Source organism: Austrofundulus limnaeus, unplaced genomic scaffold (assembly GCF_001266775.1).
Source record: "Austrofundulus limnaeus strain Quisiro unplaced genomic scaffold, Austrofundulus_limnaeus-1.0 Scaffold371, whole genome shotgun sequence".
NCBI lineage: Eukaryota > Metazoa > Chordata > Actinopteri > Cyprinodontiformes > Rivulidae > Austrofundulus > Austrofundulus limnaeus.
The window spans coordinates 286,586-304,071 of record NW_013952773.1 but is presented as its reverse complement, the minus strand read 5'-3'; the positions used below and the strand labels follow the sequence as shown (position 1 = coordinate 304,071).

Sequence of the window (17,486 nt, the reverse complement as noted above, 5' to 3'; positions counted from 1 at the left end):
ATATACGACAGGTCTGGACCACTCCTGAATTTTGTTCGTATCTGAAAAAAATCTTAGAATACGAAAACATTGGTGAATGACACAAATTCTCCTAAATCACTCGTACGCACAACTTAAGAACAAATCTGTGCGTACGAACGGTTTTTGCATGAGACCCATTGTTCTGACCCATAGCGGTTCTGAAGCAGCCCCCGTCCTTCTCCCCTCCTCCTCCTCCTCCTCCCCTCTCCCCTACTGAGGCAGACCTGGCTGCTGCTTGATCGGATCTTGTATTTATTTATTTATTTATTTATTCGTCTTGGACATTTTTGCTGCTCAACAAATAACTTTAAGCCTCAGTCAGAAAAACTGGAGGGTTTTATTTACTTTTGTCCCGAGAGGAGGACAAAACAAATGGTGGATTTAGATGCCCCCCCTCCCCACACGCGCTTCCTCCTTGCGACGTGGCACGCATATATCATATCAGATCGTCTTTTAAAAAATTAACTATGGCATGTACTTTTTATCATAACTTCAGATCTACTTGGCCTAAGAACACAATTTAAAAACTGGTTTAAAGTTTGAAGTCTCTACTTTTCACTCGAGAGTTAGAGAGGGCGGATCCTTACAGTTAGAGTTTTTTTCTTTCTTCCTAAACTTTATTTAGGTCAGCCAGCATTGACAACGCTCTGCGGGTGATGTAAACGTCTCCATGACGTGGCGAGGGACGCATAAATTGCGCGACACAAGGAATCGATAATGAAATTCGTTGCCAACGCTTTTAATAATTGATTTTTATCAATTTTATTGATTCATTGTTGCAGCCCTAGTCTGGGTACAGCTTACTGATGACTTGAACCACCTCATTAAAGTGCAGACTTGGTATTTCAACACTGTTTTAATTATGCAGTCATGCAGGAACAATTAGCTGCGGCCTTTAGCCAAATAACTAATCAGCACGTACTGTCACAAAGGCAGTTACCTAAAGCAAGTGAACCCACACACACACACGCACACGCACACACACACACACACACACACACACACACACACACACACACACACACACACCACTCATGATCGGCCTCTAAACTCATGGGGACCATAAGTTTGGTCCCCACATGGATGCAATTTTCCTGGTAATTGTCCCCACCTGGTAACAAAAAAACCTGTCCACACACACACACACACACACACACACACACACACACACACACACACACACACACACACACNCACACACACACACACACACACACACACACACACACACACACACTGTTCCTAGTAAAAAAATATTTGCTGCATTCTGGGCTCTTGTGGCCCTTTTCCACTAGTACCAGTCCAGGCTGGCTCGGATTGGTACGGTTCCAAACTATTTCCATTAGGCCAGATTCATGGAACCAGCCCTTTTTTTAGTACCTACTTCATTGTGGTTCCAAGCGGCCCCAGTCGACACCAAAATGCGACGTCACAACACTGTTTGTCACTGATTGGTTAGGGGATGCAGTGACTGGTTGCCTCTGAGCTGCCTTTACAACAACTCGAGGCGCCATTTTTTTTTTTCAATTGTAGCAGCGATATTCACAATGGCAGAACAAAGATCCAGACCATGGTCTAATGCTGAGGTGCAGGAGTTTTGTGCTTAGTGGCAGAGGAGAAAATTTAAAGCGAGCTAGATGGGTCGACTCGCAACGAAAAAGTGTTCAAGAAGTTGTTGTAGCTGATGGCCACTCGTGGAGATGAGAGAGCCCCGAAGCGATGTCGGGACAAACTGAAAAAGTTGAAGTGCGATTACCGCACGATTAAGGACCACAATGGAAGGAGCGGTTCAAACTGGTTCAAACCTACTGCTACTTTTAATGGTTGCCTACAAACAGCATTACCACCACCATCAGGCAAATACGTGTGATGATGATTTTCGGACAGTGGAAATGCCCAAAACACACCCACTGGAACCGGACTGGAACGTCAATGGAAAAGCACCCAAACCGACCCGTTCCGACACTACGCTAGGTGGCACTAGTGCATGCAGGACAGCTGAACTCTGCAGTGCTGCTACACATGCTTCACTTTGCTAATACTTTCTTTCCCTAAAAGAGTTTTCTTCTTTTTGTTTACCTTATTTTACTCCGTATTAAGAGATGCCCTCACATTTTTTTATTCTCTTGGTTTGTCCTCCTGTCCTCACCTCTCCTGTCTCAATGTCTCCTGTCTCAGAGTCGATGATCCTGTTGGGCTCCATCGAGCGTGCCCAGCTCCAATCCCTGCTCTCCCAGCAGCTCAGTCGCAGCAGACGGCTGGAATACATCAAAGAGCGAGCTGCTGCCGAGAAAAAACGCCTGTCCGTGGTGTCCAACAGTGACAGTGATGATGGACGGCAGCGGGCCAGTCAGGAGGTCCGCTTTCAGGTGAGACGATACTGCTGAGGAATACCAATGTAAAAAAGACAGAGAGAAGAAAAACTGAATTAGGAATTTAATAAAGCTGAATTGCAGTTTGTAGAAGCAGACGTGAGTATGATCAAAAGACAAAACATCGGGAGAGTACCGTTTTTGTACAGTGAAGAAATGCATCATACTGGAATCTCAGTGCATCTCATTCCACTGAGAGAATTTTTTTCCAGATTCTTTATTTAACCCAACAACACAGCAAGTTAAGTTTTTTGTTAAGAACAGTAAAGTGATAAATCAGCTTATTTTGCAGTACTTTAAGGATGTAGTTATCATTTGGGGCTACACTTTCTAACAAATTGTCCATGTTTTAAGGGCACCAGAAGTTTTAGTATTGTTCACTCCACAATGCAGTGCATCATCGTTATTTTCTACTAATGCAGAGTTAAAACAAGATTTTCACTTCAACTTTAGAAAGTTGTTACCATAGGTAAGCAAAAATGTTTTTTTATATAAGGAAAATGCAAGTATGAAAAGTCCTAATGTAAAACTTTATATCAAACCCAACCTGAGAAGTAGGCTTTTAGCTTTCAACTCCTGTTGGCTTTTTTCTGTGTGCTTGCTGTTTGGATTTTCTGCTTCGTCTGATTCATCTTGTTGTTTATATCTCACCACTCTGCTGAAACATTTGTCTACTGAGCCAAATGCCAGAAGGAGAGATTTTTGAAGGCATGATCAGGTTGTTGTATTTTATCCTCTGCTTGTGTGCACAGATCTCTACTGAGGAGTCCTCCTTCAGTCCAACTCGTCCATCTGTCCAGAAGCCCCTTAAACCTGCACTGAAAAGACCCTTTGTTGTAGAGAGACCCACAGAACTACCCACCAGTAAGAAATCTCATAATGTTTTTGCCCCTTCTAAATGTAAATTAATCAATACAGCATCTGATAAAATATTTCTACAAAACAGCGAAGCAAATATATCTCCAAATCACTGTCAGTCCCAGGGAATAGTGTTGTTATGCTCTTATTGCAAAATTTAAGCACTTCTCACATAGTGACATTTGTCTAGCCCAGTTCTGGCCCACACAATGCACTAACACTGGGCCCATATAGCAAATAATAGCCCTTTGGTGGCCCAGATGTGGTTTTCCAGAGGTGGTGTATGAATTGAAGCATACATAGACCACCTCTGACAAACCACATTTGCACCACAAAACAAAGCACAACCACGCCAGCTGTGGCGTTGACTGCCTTAGGCCAGAGATTCTTAACTCACGGGTCGTGGCCCAATTGTGGGCCACAAACGCCACCTTGAGGGCCTCAAAAGAACAACAGTTTTTAACTTTGGGGCGCACAGGGCCACTGGATCGTATTGATTTTGAATAAGGTGCAATACACTCTATCACCACTAGTAGGGGTAGTGCGCCACTCAGATATTTAACAACCTTGTAGAATAAGAACCTTAGATACCAGCTGAGAGTGGAAACCTATTTTAAATGAAAAGTAGAAGGCAAAAATGAAGGTAACCCATCAAAAAAGCCAAAGTTTGTCACTAATATGAAGAGCAGCTTCTGGTTCTACCATGCAATATTTTAAAAGTTCAAAACATTATCAAATACATTTGTAGAAACAGCTATATTTAAGTTGCACTTTATCAAATTAATTTTTTTAGTTTGTAACGGTTTACAAGGTTTAATTTTTAATTTGTTTTATTATTATTATTTTTAAGGGATGTCAGCCAGGTATCCCTCCTGGCAATTAGGATGTTATTTAAACCCTGCCTTTCTCACAGCCAGTCACATAAAGGACCATACATTACAAGATATAGACCCTTTCACTTTAACTAAATATTCAGTGACAGAAAAAAACATTTAAATGAAAGAAAGTGAGCACACACCAAGGAATAAAGTTTTTTTTTTCATATACAGTATTTACAAAACAAAAAGAAATACAATATAAACAATAGAAAAACAATTTATCCCTTCCCCAGTGTCCGCATGTGGTACTTAAAGTATTAAAGGTATTAAAGTGGTACCCACTTTAATTCAAAATTCAGTTTTTTAAGCAAACTTCCAGCTTTGCTCCACAGGTAGCAAGAAGACGACTTGGCTATCTACAAGCACAGATGGGTGATTGCTTGACTCCACAAGCAAGAGGTTGAATGGTTGTAAAGATTAAACTTAACAGAAAAGCAAACACTCCCACAAAACAAAACTACTTGTACAAAAAAATACACCCATACAAAAAAAACATACAAAAAAACTCCACATCCAGGAGCTAAAACACACAAAGTAAATACAATTACTTTTTTCATAAGTCATTTCTTTGGACTAAAACATTGAACTAAAACAACATGAAACAAATTTACTTTTTGTAGAGTGTGTTTTATGTCGGCTGGTGTGTTTTTAAGTTTTAAGGTCCACTGAAAGAAAGCAAGATAATTGATTTTCTTTAGTTTTTTGGAGTTTTACATTATTTAAACATTAATTTTAGTTTTTGTAGGAGACTTAAACGCCTCGGTATGGAGCTTGTACGCAGGTTTTGGAGCTGCTGCTCATTCGGGTCTGGCCATCGAATGAACGAACGCACAAACACACTGAGTGGGCGGTTCTTAAAGGGATGAGTCACTGTGGCTCGACGCAGGTGACCAGAATCAATAATTAAGGTCGGAGGTGAAAAAAACATGTGCAAAAAATTGACTAAATTTAGTGCAACTTCAGGTTGCCACAAGTTTATTTTTAAACATTTTGAATGTTTTTTAAAGAAACTTTAAATAAGAAGAGCAGCTTCTGGTTATACCATGCAAAAGTTTAAAAAGGCTTTATTTTCATTTACACTTATCAAATTTATTTTTACAGATATATTTTTTTAATATTAACATTGAACATTTTGAATGTATTTATTGTATGGCCACAATTTTATTTATTGAATTGTCTATTTTTGTGAATGTTTTTTAAAAAAATGTTTGTTTTTCTGTTGATAAGCCTGAGTGGTCTGTGGACTGACCGTTGTATTTGTTCAAATAATTGTTATGGGCAGGTTACAATATAAAAATGTTTGTCATAATCATGTCTTGTGATTATTTGACAGGAGTTTTACTTTTAAACTGTAAGAGTATTTAATTTAGTTATAATGCAATTAAAATAAAATTAAACCAAGATTTAGAATAAATATCATTTTGACCTGCACATTAATATCTGACTGGGCCTCGTGCCACTTTATATTCAACAAATTGGGCCCTGAGGTGAAAAAGGTTAAAAACCCTGCTCTAGGCCACATAAACCAAGTCACTTCTGGGCCAGTTGTTGTATGCCAGACCAGGGGAGTCATGTAAAAAAGACTTGTGTGGATTTCTTACTGAAACCTGACGTACGGTCAAATCCAGCAAACGGCGTACGCACAAAAAAATCCAGATGTATCAAACTGTGCATACGCCTGAATCCATGCGCATTTCTTTTGTACATCACAATTAACGTGGGACTGAGCGCAGGTAAGACTCCTCCCCTGACACGCCTTCATTAACATATGTTAAACAGATGCTAATTACTTCCTGCATGTGTGAAGGACACGTTTGAGTGATCTCTGTGCGATTAGAAATGATTTCTAAAGTCATAAAAATAATTTATTTAATATGATGTGAGTGAGAAAAAAATCCTAAATAAGAATAGGAATAAAATATGTTTATCACGCAAAGAACGAGCGATTGTGTGTCGGTGTGTGTGCGTGCGCGCACGCTGCTGTGTTGCGCAACTGATCCATCCATTCTGAATCTGAAAATATTAACTTTGCGCACGAGTTTATTACCATAATTACTGTAAACACAGAGGGACTTAAATGTTTGGTAGAACATAGATCTGTGTTTATTTCATAGCTGATATGAAGAAACGAGTCTCTGTGTCTCAGTGGAGAGTTCACATGATGTGACGTGATGTTGGAGAGTCTCCACAAACACTGCAGCACCGCAGCCTTTGTGTGCAGTCTGTTTCTGTCCAGCTTTTGCTCTCCTACTTACAGCATCTTCACAAGTTGTAAAGTGTACTTCCACGTGTCATTTTGGAGAAATCTACAACGTAAATGCTAAGTATGAAACACCTCCACTGCCGGTGAGAGTGCGCGCGCTCGAGCGCGACCATAACTCAGCCTTTAGAAGCATATGGATGAGACGATTCTGTTGGTCATGATTCAGCTTTGGGTGGACTGGACTGGCACAGTCTCAATCGGTCTGCCAGCTCCCTCTGGAAAGCTCCTGTGGAACCCCAGTTTGATCGCTGGTTCTGCACGCACATGCACGTGGCTCTTCTCTGTGTCGTGCTCCAGAGCGCAGCAGTGCCAAAGTGAAAAAGGATTATTCCTGAAAACGGATCAGAAAAGCTCTGCGTGTCACACTATTTATTATATCCTCCAGTAAGGCTGAATCAGTTCCTGTTAAATGTATTTTTGCCACAACTTTGTGCGTTCTTTATTTAACTGTGTCAATGTGGATGTAAAAAAATTGTTCATCACGTGTGTCTGCTGTGAACAATAATCATTTTCACATCATGAACAGTTTCTCAGAATCACCTCTAAGTGTCGCCAGTGGAACTAAACCCACAGAAACATGTGACACCAGCCCTGGAGTTGGCGTGGGGCTGAGTACATTTCCACGTTCAGTTGAGTTTTGATACATCCAGAGTGTTGCGTGGAAAATGGCGTACGCAAGGTTTTCGTGCGTACACACTGTTGATACATGAGGGCCCTTGCCCACATCCAGTTGACAAATCACATGCCCAGCAGTGCCAGCTTGTCACCAGGTCAGTTTCAATACGAGTCTCAAAACAGTAGCATGTAATAGTATGAGCTTGACCCCGCTTTCCAAAAATGAGTCAGATTTTGGGAATTCCTTCTTGTTCAGTCAATAATAATGTGATACTATAGTTTGGCAAAGCATATACTTTTAGCAATCACTTCTTTTAGTCGGTGTAAGAATGGGTGCATTCGAATCCCAACTTTTGTACTGTCTGGACACTCCCATAAAGAAATGGGCAGAGCTGTCAACTAATAGTAAGTAAGTAAGTAAAGCTTTATTTATAAAGCGCCTCTCACAGAAATATATTCACAAGGTGCTGTACAATCAATACAGTATAGAAATGATGGAAAGAATAAAATGAAACAGAAAAACATAATTACACATAAGCAACAATAATTGAAACATCAAACCAAGAATTAATTTCTAAAATTGTAAATCAAACACAAGGTCAATGCAGGGCAAAATATACAATAATACACAAAAACACAATGAATGCGGGAGAGAAAATATGGCGTAAGTTCAATAATAAAGAAAACACAGATTGTCAAGCATTCACAATGGAGGTAGGCTGGCAGTAATGGTGAAAAGTTTAGCTAAACGCTTGAGAGAAAAAGTGAGTTTTTTAGGAGTGCCTTGAAAGAGACAATGTTATCAAGGGAGCGCAGATTAAATCGGAGTTCATTCCAGAGCCTGGGGGCCACAGAGGAGAAAGCACAGACACCATGGGTCTTGAAGCGAGTGAGGGGAACCATAAGGAGGTGTTGATCCTGTGAGTGGAGGTCTCGTCTGGGGTTGTAAGGGGAAATGAGACTTTTAATGTATTCTGGGGCTTGGCCATGAAGAGCTCTGAACGTGAGGACCAGGATTTTGAACCAGATTCTGAACTGAACCAGAAGCCAGTGAAGTTCTGCTAGGATCGGGGAGATGTGGGTGAATTTGGAGGTTCAGGTTAGGAGTCTTGCTGCCGAGTTTTGGACAAGCTGAAGACGATTTAACTGTTTCTGGTTAAGACAGGTGAACAAGCTGTTACAATAGTCTAAGCGGGTAGAAATGAAGCAGAGGTGATTTCTCTGAGACTGCAAGGGAAGCTCAGCTTCCCCTAAAATGTAAAAAAAAAAAATAGATAAAATATACAGTATTCTGTTGTGTGTTCATGTCATTGACTAAATATGCGCTACAACATGCTCAACTTTTGTTCAGAATCACCTTCTTATCACTGGTAAGTAACGCAGCTTTCCTCATTTCCTCATTTCACTCATTCCCGCAGCTTCACAGTGCTTTAAACAGTCGGACGCTGAGCGTCTACAGAGCTCATTAGTGATGCAAAGACTGCAGTAAAACGAGACGAGTCATTGGATATATGCTGGGTTTGTCCCGCCCATTGGACGCTGAGCGTCTCTGGGATGGGGCAGGGGGCTGGGTCGGACGCTCGTTGTCTGCATGATGATTGGATAATCTGTCGGAGGCTGAATCCCTTTTTGATTGACAGCGAAATGAGCGAATCAGCTATCTTTTTGGTGTAAACGTGCATGGGAGCAGTTTTTAGTTTCGTTTCTGTTCTTAGTTGAAGCGGAGACTTTATTAATCCTTTTAGCAGCATTTTCTTTGTTAAAAATGACTAGCAACAAATCGAGCTTCTATTTCTGGTGTTATTTCTGTAGTTGCTTATGTTTGGAGACAGACTTCTATCACTCTTTCTGACTTCTTCTGTCCAGCGCAGGTGCTGCTGAGCCCCTCCACCATCATAAAGCACTCACAGACGGACACACCACTCTAGCCTCATGCCAGTAACAAGCTGCACATAATGGCAGACAGTTTGAATGTTGTGGACCGGATTTTGGTGAAGCCATTATAGTCTTGTTTACAGAGAAAAACTTAGAGTTAAACAGCAGGGCTGATCAATTCCTCAGATTAATTTGGTGCAAAAGGTGGAGAAAAGTAACAGGTCTTTTCAGCTGTCCTGGTATGACAAAGTGAGCTGGCTGCTGTGAAACACTATAGAATTATCTGGAAAATGATTATAAAAGCATTGGATCATTTAATTCCTTTAAAAAAATAATCAAAGCAAATTTGTTAAAGAAATATGAAATTGTTTAATTTGTATTTGTATGAGTCACTGTTTGAGGAGTTGATTGTTTTAGTTTTGTTTTATTATTTGGTTTATTGTTTGAAATTAATATTTTTTGTAAATAGGAGCAGATATCATAAGATATTTTTCTTCTGCTGCCTTTCATTTTATTTTATTTGTATTGTTTTGTTGTATGTAATGTTTTGTTTTTAAAAATGAAATGAACAAAAACTACAAACTAAACAAAATGATCTATGACAGGGTCACAGATCATTTTCTTGAAAAGGAACGGAGAGTAGAATTTATAACCCACACATTTTATGATGCAGGCCGAAACTGAGCTTCCTCTTGTTGAAAGACCATCATCCGCCACTGAAATGAAGACATGAATTACCATTTCCAAATCTGAAGTGGACAGCAGGGGCTGGAGTTTAGAGATATTACGAAGCTGAAAATAGCAAGTGGAAACCAGGTTCTTTATGTGTTTATCTAGTGACAGATCTGAGTCAAGATTTACTCCCAGGTTGTTCACATTCTGCTTAACAGTTGAACTCAAAGAGCCGAGATGTTCTTTTATCTTTGAGATTTTATTTTCAGGGGCCAGGATCTGTGTCTCTGTCTTACTGAGGTTTAATAGTAGCAAGTTGTTAGACAGCCACTGGTTAACTTTAGTGACACATTTTATAAGAGAGGTGAGCTTGTGGGTGGTGGAGTCATTAAAGGAGCAGTATAGCTGCAGGTCATCTGCATAGAAATGGTAAGAGACGTCTGGGAAATTTTTGATGACCTCAGTCAGGGGGCGGATATAGAGCAGGAATAGAATTGGGCCCAAGATGGAACCCTGTGGAACCCCACAGGAGAGTTTGGCTGAGTCAGAGAGAGATTGGCTTAATAAGACTGAGAGAGCGGTCTGAGAGGTATGATTTGAACAAGTCTAGCACCACCGCAGATATCCCTATGTCTTTCAGATTTTGAAGAATAGTGTGATCGACAGTGTCAAACGCTGAGGACAGGTCCAGTAAAAGGAGGACAGAGTACATGCCTCTATCAGCAGACATTAGCAGATCATTAGATAGACAAGGAGGGCAGTCTCTGTTAGGGTTGGGTACCAAAACTCGGTTCCAGTATGGCACCGGGGGGGAGATCAACAGTAATACACAGACCGAAACACAATTCTAATTTCGGTGCTTTATTTTGGTGCCTCAATGAAAGCTGTTAATTGCACCCTCTTGGTGTTCACTGTTAACAGTGACAGCCTCAGCACACAATCTCCACAGAGTGCCAACAACAATAGGGGTGAGTTATGAACTTTTAATTTACGTTAGAGCTGCCGCCGTGCAGCAGGCAGACACTGCTCAGATCAAGTTTGCTCTGACTGCAGTGTGTATAAAAGTCGTGATGCAGTTTTCCTTCGGTGTACATTTCAAACTGTGATCTAAACTTAACTTCAGCTGGTTTAAATGCATTTTTTGCCCAGTGTAAAAAAAACGGGGGCAGACTGAGGCAGACTATGAGCGCTGCGTGTGTGTGAAGTCCTCACAAACATAGCAAGATGCTGTTTTTGCATCAAAAACGCTGGAATATTAAAACAGTCATTTTATTTTATGTGAAAATATATTATCTGATTAATATACAAATAAAACAGAATATTTAGCACTAGATAAAATAAAACATGAATTTATTTATTTTTTAATGTTTTCTAGTTTTAAGTTAATGCGTTGCTCAATTTCAAGTTTGACTTTGCCTCAGAAATAATCATTGCTTCATAAACCTCTGTGTGAGTGTTTGTGTGTTTTATTTATTTATTTTTAAAGTACCGATTTAAATACCGTTTAGGAACCGGTACCATTTTGAAAGTATCGATTTAGCACCGGTATCGAAATAAACCCTTTCAATACCCAACCCTAGTCTCTGTTGAGTGAGATCTGAAGCCAGATTGAAAGTGGTCGAAAAGGTTATTTACATCCAAGTATGATGTTAGTTGTACTGAAACATTTTTCTCCAAGACCTTAGACAAAAATGGTAGCTTTGAAATGGGCCGGTAGTTATTTAGGTCAGATGGGTTTAAAGACTGCTTTTTTCGTGTAGGTTCCACAACTGCTTTTTTAAAGGATTGTGGGACACATCTTGATGTAAGAGAGAGGTTTAGCAAGTCCGCAAGTGTGGGTCCCACTACGTCAAAAACAGTTTTTAAGAATCTGGGAGGTAAGATGTCAAGAGAGGAGGCAGATGGTTTCATTTTTTGGATTATGGTCCCAAGATTATTTACAGTTACCAGATCAAAAGAGGACCAGGAAGAATTGAGACTGTTCTCAAGAGGGGTGGTTTTGTGAAATGGAGCCTGAGACGGATGAGTTGAGATGCTGTGCCGGATGTTTTCAATTTTAACGACAAAGTGTGTTAGAAAGTTGTTGGGACTGGCAGGTGAACAGGCGGTAGGAGAGGAAATGACAGGGGAAACCAATGTGTCAGTGGTGCTGAATAAGGCTCTGGGGTTTTTCTTAAAGCGGGTGACCAACTGAGCAAAATATTGAGACCTGGCATTCAATCACTGATCACAATCACTTTGACTGGTAGTCAAAGGTAGAGGCCCATGTCCATGATAATGTCCAACTTGTATTTCCTGGAATAGATCGGGGACCTATGTGGTTTCCAGTTTTTGTGGCCACAAGGTACTTGTGTTCATTGGCGTGATTCACAGTTAAGTGTGAATCGGCTGCTCTGCCAAGTCTGAAGCCATGGTTCTCAAATGGAGAAAGCTAAAACACTCCCTTTTATGTTGGAGTTAAGTATTTCCCTCAAGCCAATCATGAGTGATAGCAGGATGGAGTGAGAGATGGACTGACTGATTCAGGCTTTTACAGTTATGAAAGCATTAACATTAAGAAGCTGTTTATATGAAAGTGTAGGACAAATAAAAGGGATGGTATGATGCAAAATCAACTTTTTTGGGCTTCATATCATGTTATAATGTTATTCAGTGTTGCTTTGATTCATTCATGCATGTTTGAGAAATCCTTGCCTCTTGTGGTAGCCATGTGGAGCTGCCTAAACACTAAATGGTACAAAGCTCTGCCTTTTTTACAAAGCTCCTTCATGGAACTTAGTCCCCAGCCGAGATCCTGTCCCACAGAGCACCCCACCCTCGAAATATTGTTGTGGAGCCGTGGTAAAGTGGGAGTGGTCAAAACAGTAGGCGGTTCTTTGAGACAGAGTTCAATTTCAAGGCATTTATAGGCTATGATGGAAACTCAAATTTATTTCGGATATGTACAGAATTTTCATAACAACTGAAGACAATATAGTTACTCGATTGTGGTATAGAATTGAATGAAATACATAAGAACCTTCCCTTTAAGATAGATTTATAAAAGTAACACAAATCCTATTTTGCTAACAGTTACATAAGTGACACTACAGTAATTGATTAGATGGTGAAATGTTGAAGCCTAAAACTATAAAAAATAATGTAAATATAATAAAATGCTTAATTTGTGATTAGTTAAATCTGTTTATGTAAATTATAAAATTTGATAAAACTGGAACATCCTTTCAGTAAAGTTGCTTCTGACAATGGATTTTGAGACTTTGTCTTTGTTTGCAGGTCCACATGATCGTTCGAACATTGCACTGAAGAACCTGTTCTGCAGCAGTCCAGACATAGAAGCCCTTGAGGTGAGAGCACCATGTCTTCAGACACAGGCAACAACAGGATCAGCACCACACATACTGTACACACTCGAGCGTGCGCAGTGATTCACATTCTGTCGTTCACACATTTTGAGCACCCACATACAGTTTTTCACGCTCTACAGTACATCACTTCCCACTCAAACAGGCACCAACGCAAACAGAATGCACTCACACAGAATCTCAAGCATCCTCAATATAAAATCTCCTTTACTTTGACTCAGACTTTTACCTTTCAGCCTTAGGAAAACACTTTAATTCTGCATCAGCTTGCTAAGGGCTCATTTCATAGTTTTTTTTCTAGCAGTGTAGTAAAGTTTAGTCAAGTCAAACTGACATTGCAGGAGAGTATTTATTTGTTTCTGTATTTGCAAATTCAAACTACACTGAGGTTTTTACCATTATGTGCTTGTCTCTGGTCACTTTAAAAGAAAAACAACAATGTGGAGAGCCCAGTGTCTCCTGAGCTCAGGAGGCCATCCAAACGAGTCCGGATATCCGTTGTGGTAAGAGCCACCGTTCTGGGCTACCAACAAGCCTGGAATCCGCTCTGGAACAGGTCCATCAGAAAATCGACCGGTTGTCATTGCAGCCATTCCATCTCAGGGCTAATCCCAAATGCCGATGGCCTGTAATCTGAGCCACGCTCAGCCAAAGCTGTGCCATTGTGCCAACAGTGTTAGATCATCCAACCTTTAACCTGTCCACAGGCCTTTCACAGCCTTTGATTTCTGTCATTATAGACATAGATTCATCCAGCTTAACCAGTTTCCATTGGTCTGTTGGTCAGAAGAAAGTATACAGAATATTTGACCACTGAAATACCAGTACTTATAATTTGAAATAATAGAAATGTTACAGATATCATTGTTTTAGTTAAAATCTTATTCCATTCATAATTGTATTTACATCACAAAGTTTACCTAAGTAAGACATCCTGTTAGATCCAAATTGGATGTTGTTATTCTTTACATTAAGCTGTTTTATTAGAAATATAACAGACCGTTTACATGTCCAGGTCATAGACATCTCCTATATAGCCTTGTTTATAATATTAAACATAACATTAGTAGTAGAAACTCTAAAATCTACCCAGTTTCTGTGGTGATCAACTATATAAGTGATAAGAAGGTCACATGTGGGATGACTCTTACTGGTGGTTTTGTGCTTCCTTTTTGTTCCAACTAGGATGTTCTTAAGCAATGCTGTAAATTTGCCAGAAAAAAGATACAGCGGGTAAAATAATTATTGAACACGTCACCATTTTTCTAAGTAAATACATTACTAGAGGTGCTAATGACGTGACATTTTCACCAGATGTTGGTAACAACCCAAGTGATCCATACATACAAAGAAATCAAACCATAGATGTCCAGAAATGAAGTTATTTGTAATAATGTGGAATGGCACAGGGAAAATGTATTGAACACACTTACTGAAATGTATCTAATACTTTGTACAAAAGCCTTTGTTGTCAATGACAGCTTCAAGATGCCTACTGTACTAGTCGCATGCATTGCTCAGGTGTGATTTTGGCCCATTCTTCCACACAAACAGTCTTCAAATCTTGAGGGCCTCTTCTATGAATTCTGATCTTTAGTTCTTTCCATAGATTTTCTGTTGGATTCAGGTCAGTTGATTGGCTGGGCCATTCCAGCAGCTTTAGTTTCTTTCTCTGAAACCAATTGAGAGTTTCCTTGGCTTTGTGTTTGGGGTCATTGTCTTGCTGAAATGTCCAACCATGTTTCATCTTCATCATCCTGGTAGATGGCAGCAGATTTTTATCAAAAATGTCTGTACATTTTTCCACTCATCCTTCCTTCAATTATTTGAAGTTTGCCAGTACCATATGCTGAAAAACAGCCCCACACCATGATGTTCCCACCTCCAAACTTCACTGTTGGTATGGTGTTTTTGGGCTGATGTGCAGTGCCATTTGACCTCCAAACATGATGTGTATTATGACATCCAAACAGTTCAGTTTTGGTCTCATCTGACCAGATTATATTCTCCTAGTATTTCACAGGCTTGCCTAAATGTTGTGCAGCAAACTTTAAAGGAGCTTCACCATGCTGTTTCTTCAGCAGTGGAGTCTTGCGTGGTGAGCGTGCATACAGGCCATGGTGGTTCAGTGCATTAMTTATTGTTTTCTTTGAAACAATCGTACCTGCTAATTCCAGGTCTTTCTGAAGCTCTCYACAAGTGGTCCTTGGCTCTTGGACAACTCTTCTGATAATTCTTTTCACTCCTCTGTCAGAAATCTTGTGAGGAGCACCTGGTCGTGGTTGGTTTATGGTGAAATAATGTTCTTTCCACTTCTGAATTATGGCCCCAACAGTGCTCACTGGAACCTTCAGAAGTTTAGACATTCTTCTGTAACCGATGCCATCATTATGCTTTGCAACAATAAGGTTGAGAAGGTCTTGAGAGAGCTCTTTACTTTTACCCATCATCAGATGGTTCTTGTGTGATACCTGGCCATCATTTGGGACTGAACCAGCTGATATTAATTTGCACTGACAAGGGGCAGGCTTGCTTTCTAATTACTGAGAGAGTTCAGCTGGTGTCTTGGCTTTCCTTGCCTTTTTTCACCTCCCTTTCTTCATGTGTTCAATACTTTTTCCCTGTGCCATTCCACATTATTACAAATAACTTCATTTCTGGACATTTATGGTTTGATTTCTTTGTATGTATGGATCACTTGGGTTTTACCAACGTCTGGTGAAAATGTCACGTCATTAGCACCTCTAGTAATATTTTTACTGAGAAAAACTCTGACGTGTTCAATAATTATTTTACCCGCTGTATTTTTCATTGGCTGTTATTAGACAGGTTTAAAAGAGTGATCCGGCTCCAACCTCTTTCTAAACATGTTGTCTGTTAAATGATGTGGCTCATCAATTGCCACATAGCAAAATGACAGATATTTGCTTATTATTATTATTATTTGCTTGTTATTGATATCATTTCCTATTTAGATATAGTTAAATATTAAAGTAGATCAAAAACAACTGTGGAAAGAGCAGTTATTAAACATTTGGGCTTTTTTATTATGAACAGGTTTTGTGCCAAAGACCAGTTTAGCTAACGTTCAGTTGTTGTTTTTTTCCGGGATATAGAAAAACATTTTACCCATCGTGACACTGTTGTGTCAAAATATCCAAACTAAGATGTGGTAAAGTTGTGGTCAAGTCTTCTGCTTTCCTGACATTTTTCAATCAAGCATGCTGTCATTCATTATTTGTGTCATGAGAGGTACCCAATCAGTGACTGCCTCTCAAAACTGGAGTGAGACCCCCCCCCCCCCAAATCAATTTTTACCTGTTGTAACCTATTTAAAAACTATTTACTTGACCTATTAATCATACTCACAAAGAAAGAAGAAGCCGAGTCAGATCAACTTGTTGTGCCTTAGTTTAATATCAGGACATGGATATCATATCTCTTCATTAGGATCAGAACTTTGAACATTAGTGTTACGTCAAGTGACTCAGACGCACTAATACATAAACTTGAATGCTGCATGTTGTCCAATTTCTGATAATGCATTGCATATCAGTAAGTGAAATCTGCATCGGATTATGAATAATGACAAATGATTTCATCACACCAGAATACTTGGGGCTGCATGAAAAACTGCCAGACAATTTCAATCTCTCAAACAAAAAAATCAAAAAATGAAGGATGCCGTGATTTTTGCATTCTGTTTGAATGCATTTACAATTGTACAAGTTTTCTACTCATCACATATCATTTTATTTGCTAGGAGCCACCAACTGTCCTCAAGGGTTTCTCTGGGGTGAGCACATTCATTCTTCAAAACACAAACTTAGTTTTGGTCCATTTTTAAAAGCCACTGACAGAGGTGGTTTGCAGTATTTCTGCTGAGATTGGTGCAAATTGCAAAACGTGTTGATGCTGAATTGATGAAGTTTAAGTCAAAGGAAAGCTCACAGTTTCACAATATCAATGAGTAAAACCTGGTTAAAAAGAGGTAAAATGTTGTTTTCCAAGATATCAACCACCTTTATGTCTCATTTAAAACATTTCAGATAAAAATATTTACTTTTGTGTTACTGTGTGAAGTCTTATAGAGTGAGTTGTATAAGTTTCTATGTATTGAACTAAATAATTATCAGAGTTAGAAAACTTGTTTTTTCCTAAAGGGAAATTGCCTTTGTTAGAACCGCACATCCATCCAGCTATCAATACCTGCTTCTACCTTTATGTGCTGTGAAGGTTGCTGGTGCCTTGATTATAATTTTAAATCATAGAAATGTTACAGCTCTTGTTATGTCAGTGTAATTCCTATAAGGCAGTGAAACGGTGCCATCAGCCCACCCAGTTATTCAGGTCCATCTGTTTTAATTTTGAAAAGTGCCATAGTGGTATTTAATCATTTATGGCATCTGTTGCTTCAGGCTCTGTTTGATAAAATATGATGCGATCTATTACTCTAAATAGTTTAGTTGGCATCTCAGAAACAAACACTGACATCATTGTGCTTATCAGTCTTGCACTGATCCCATCAGATTTCTAATATCTCTTCTGCTCTGAAATGTCATTAACC

General features: G+C 39.5%; 1 protein-coding gene across 2 annotated transcripts in view; it reads left to right on the top strand.

Moving 5' to 3' along the window:
* The window catches only part of clcn2b (chloride channel, voltage-sensitive 2b), a 274,822-nt gene that overhangs the window by 224,761 nt on the left and 32,575 nt on the right, over positions 1 to 17,486 (top strand). For both annotated transcript variants that reach the window (XM_014023466.1, XM_014023465.1), the window contains exons 17-19: positions 2,200 to 2,390; positions 3,146 to 3,257; positions 12,831 to 12,901. In XM_014023466.1, the coding sequence (XP_013878920.1) occupies positions 2,200 to 2,390; positions 3,146 to 3,257; positions 12,831 to 12,901 (374 nt within the window). The remainder of the gene's footprint in view (positions 1 to 2,199; positions 2,391 to 3,145; positions 3,258 to 12,830; positions 12,902 to 17,486) is intronic.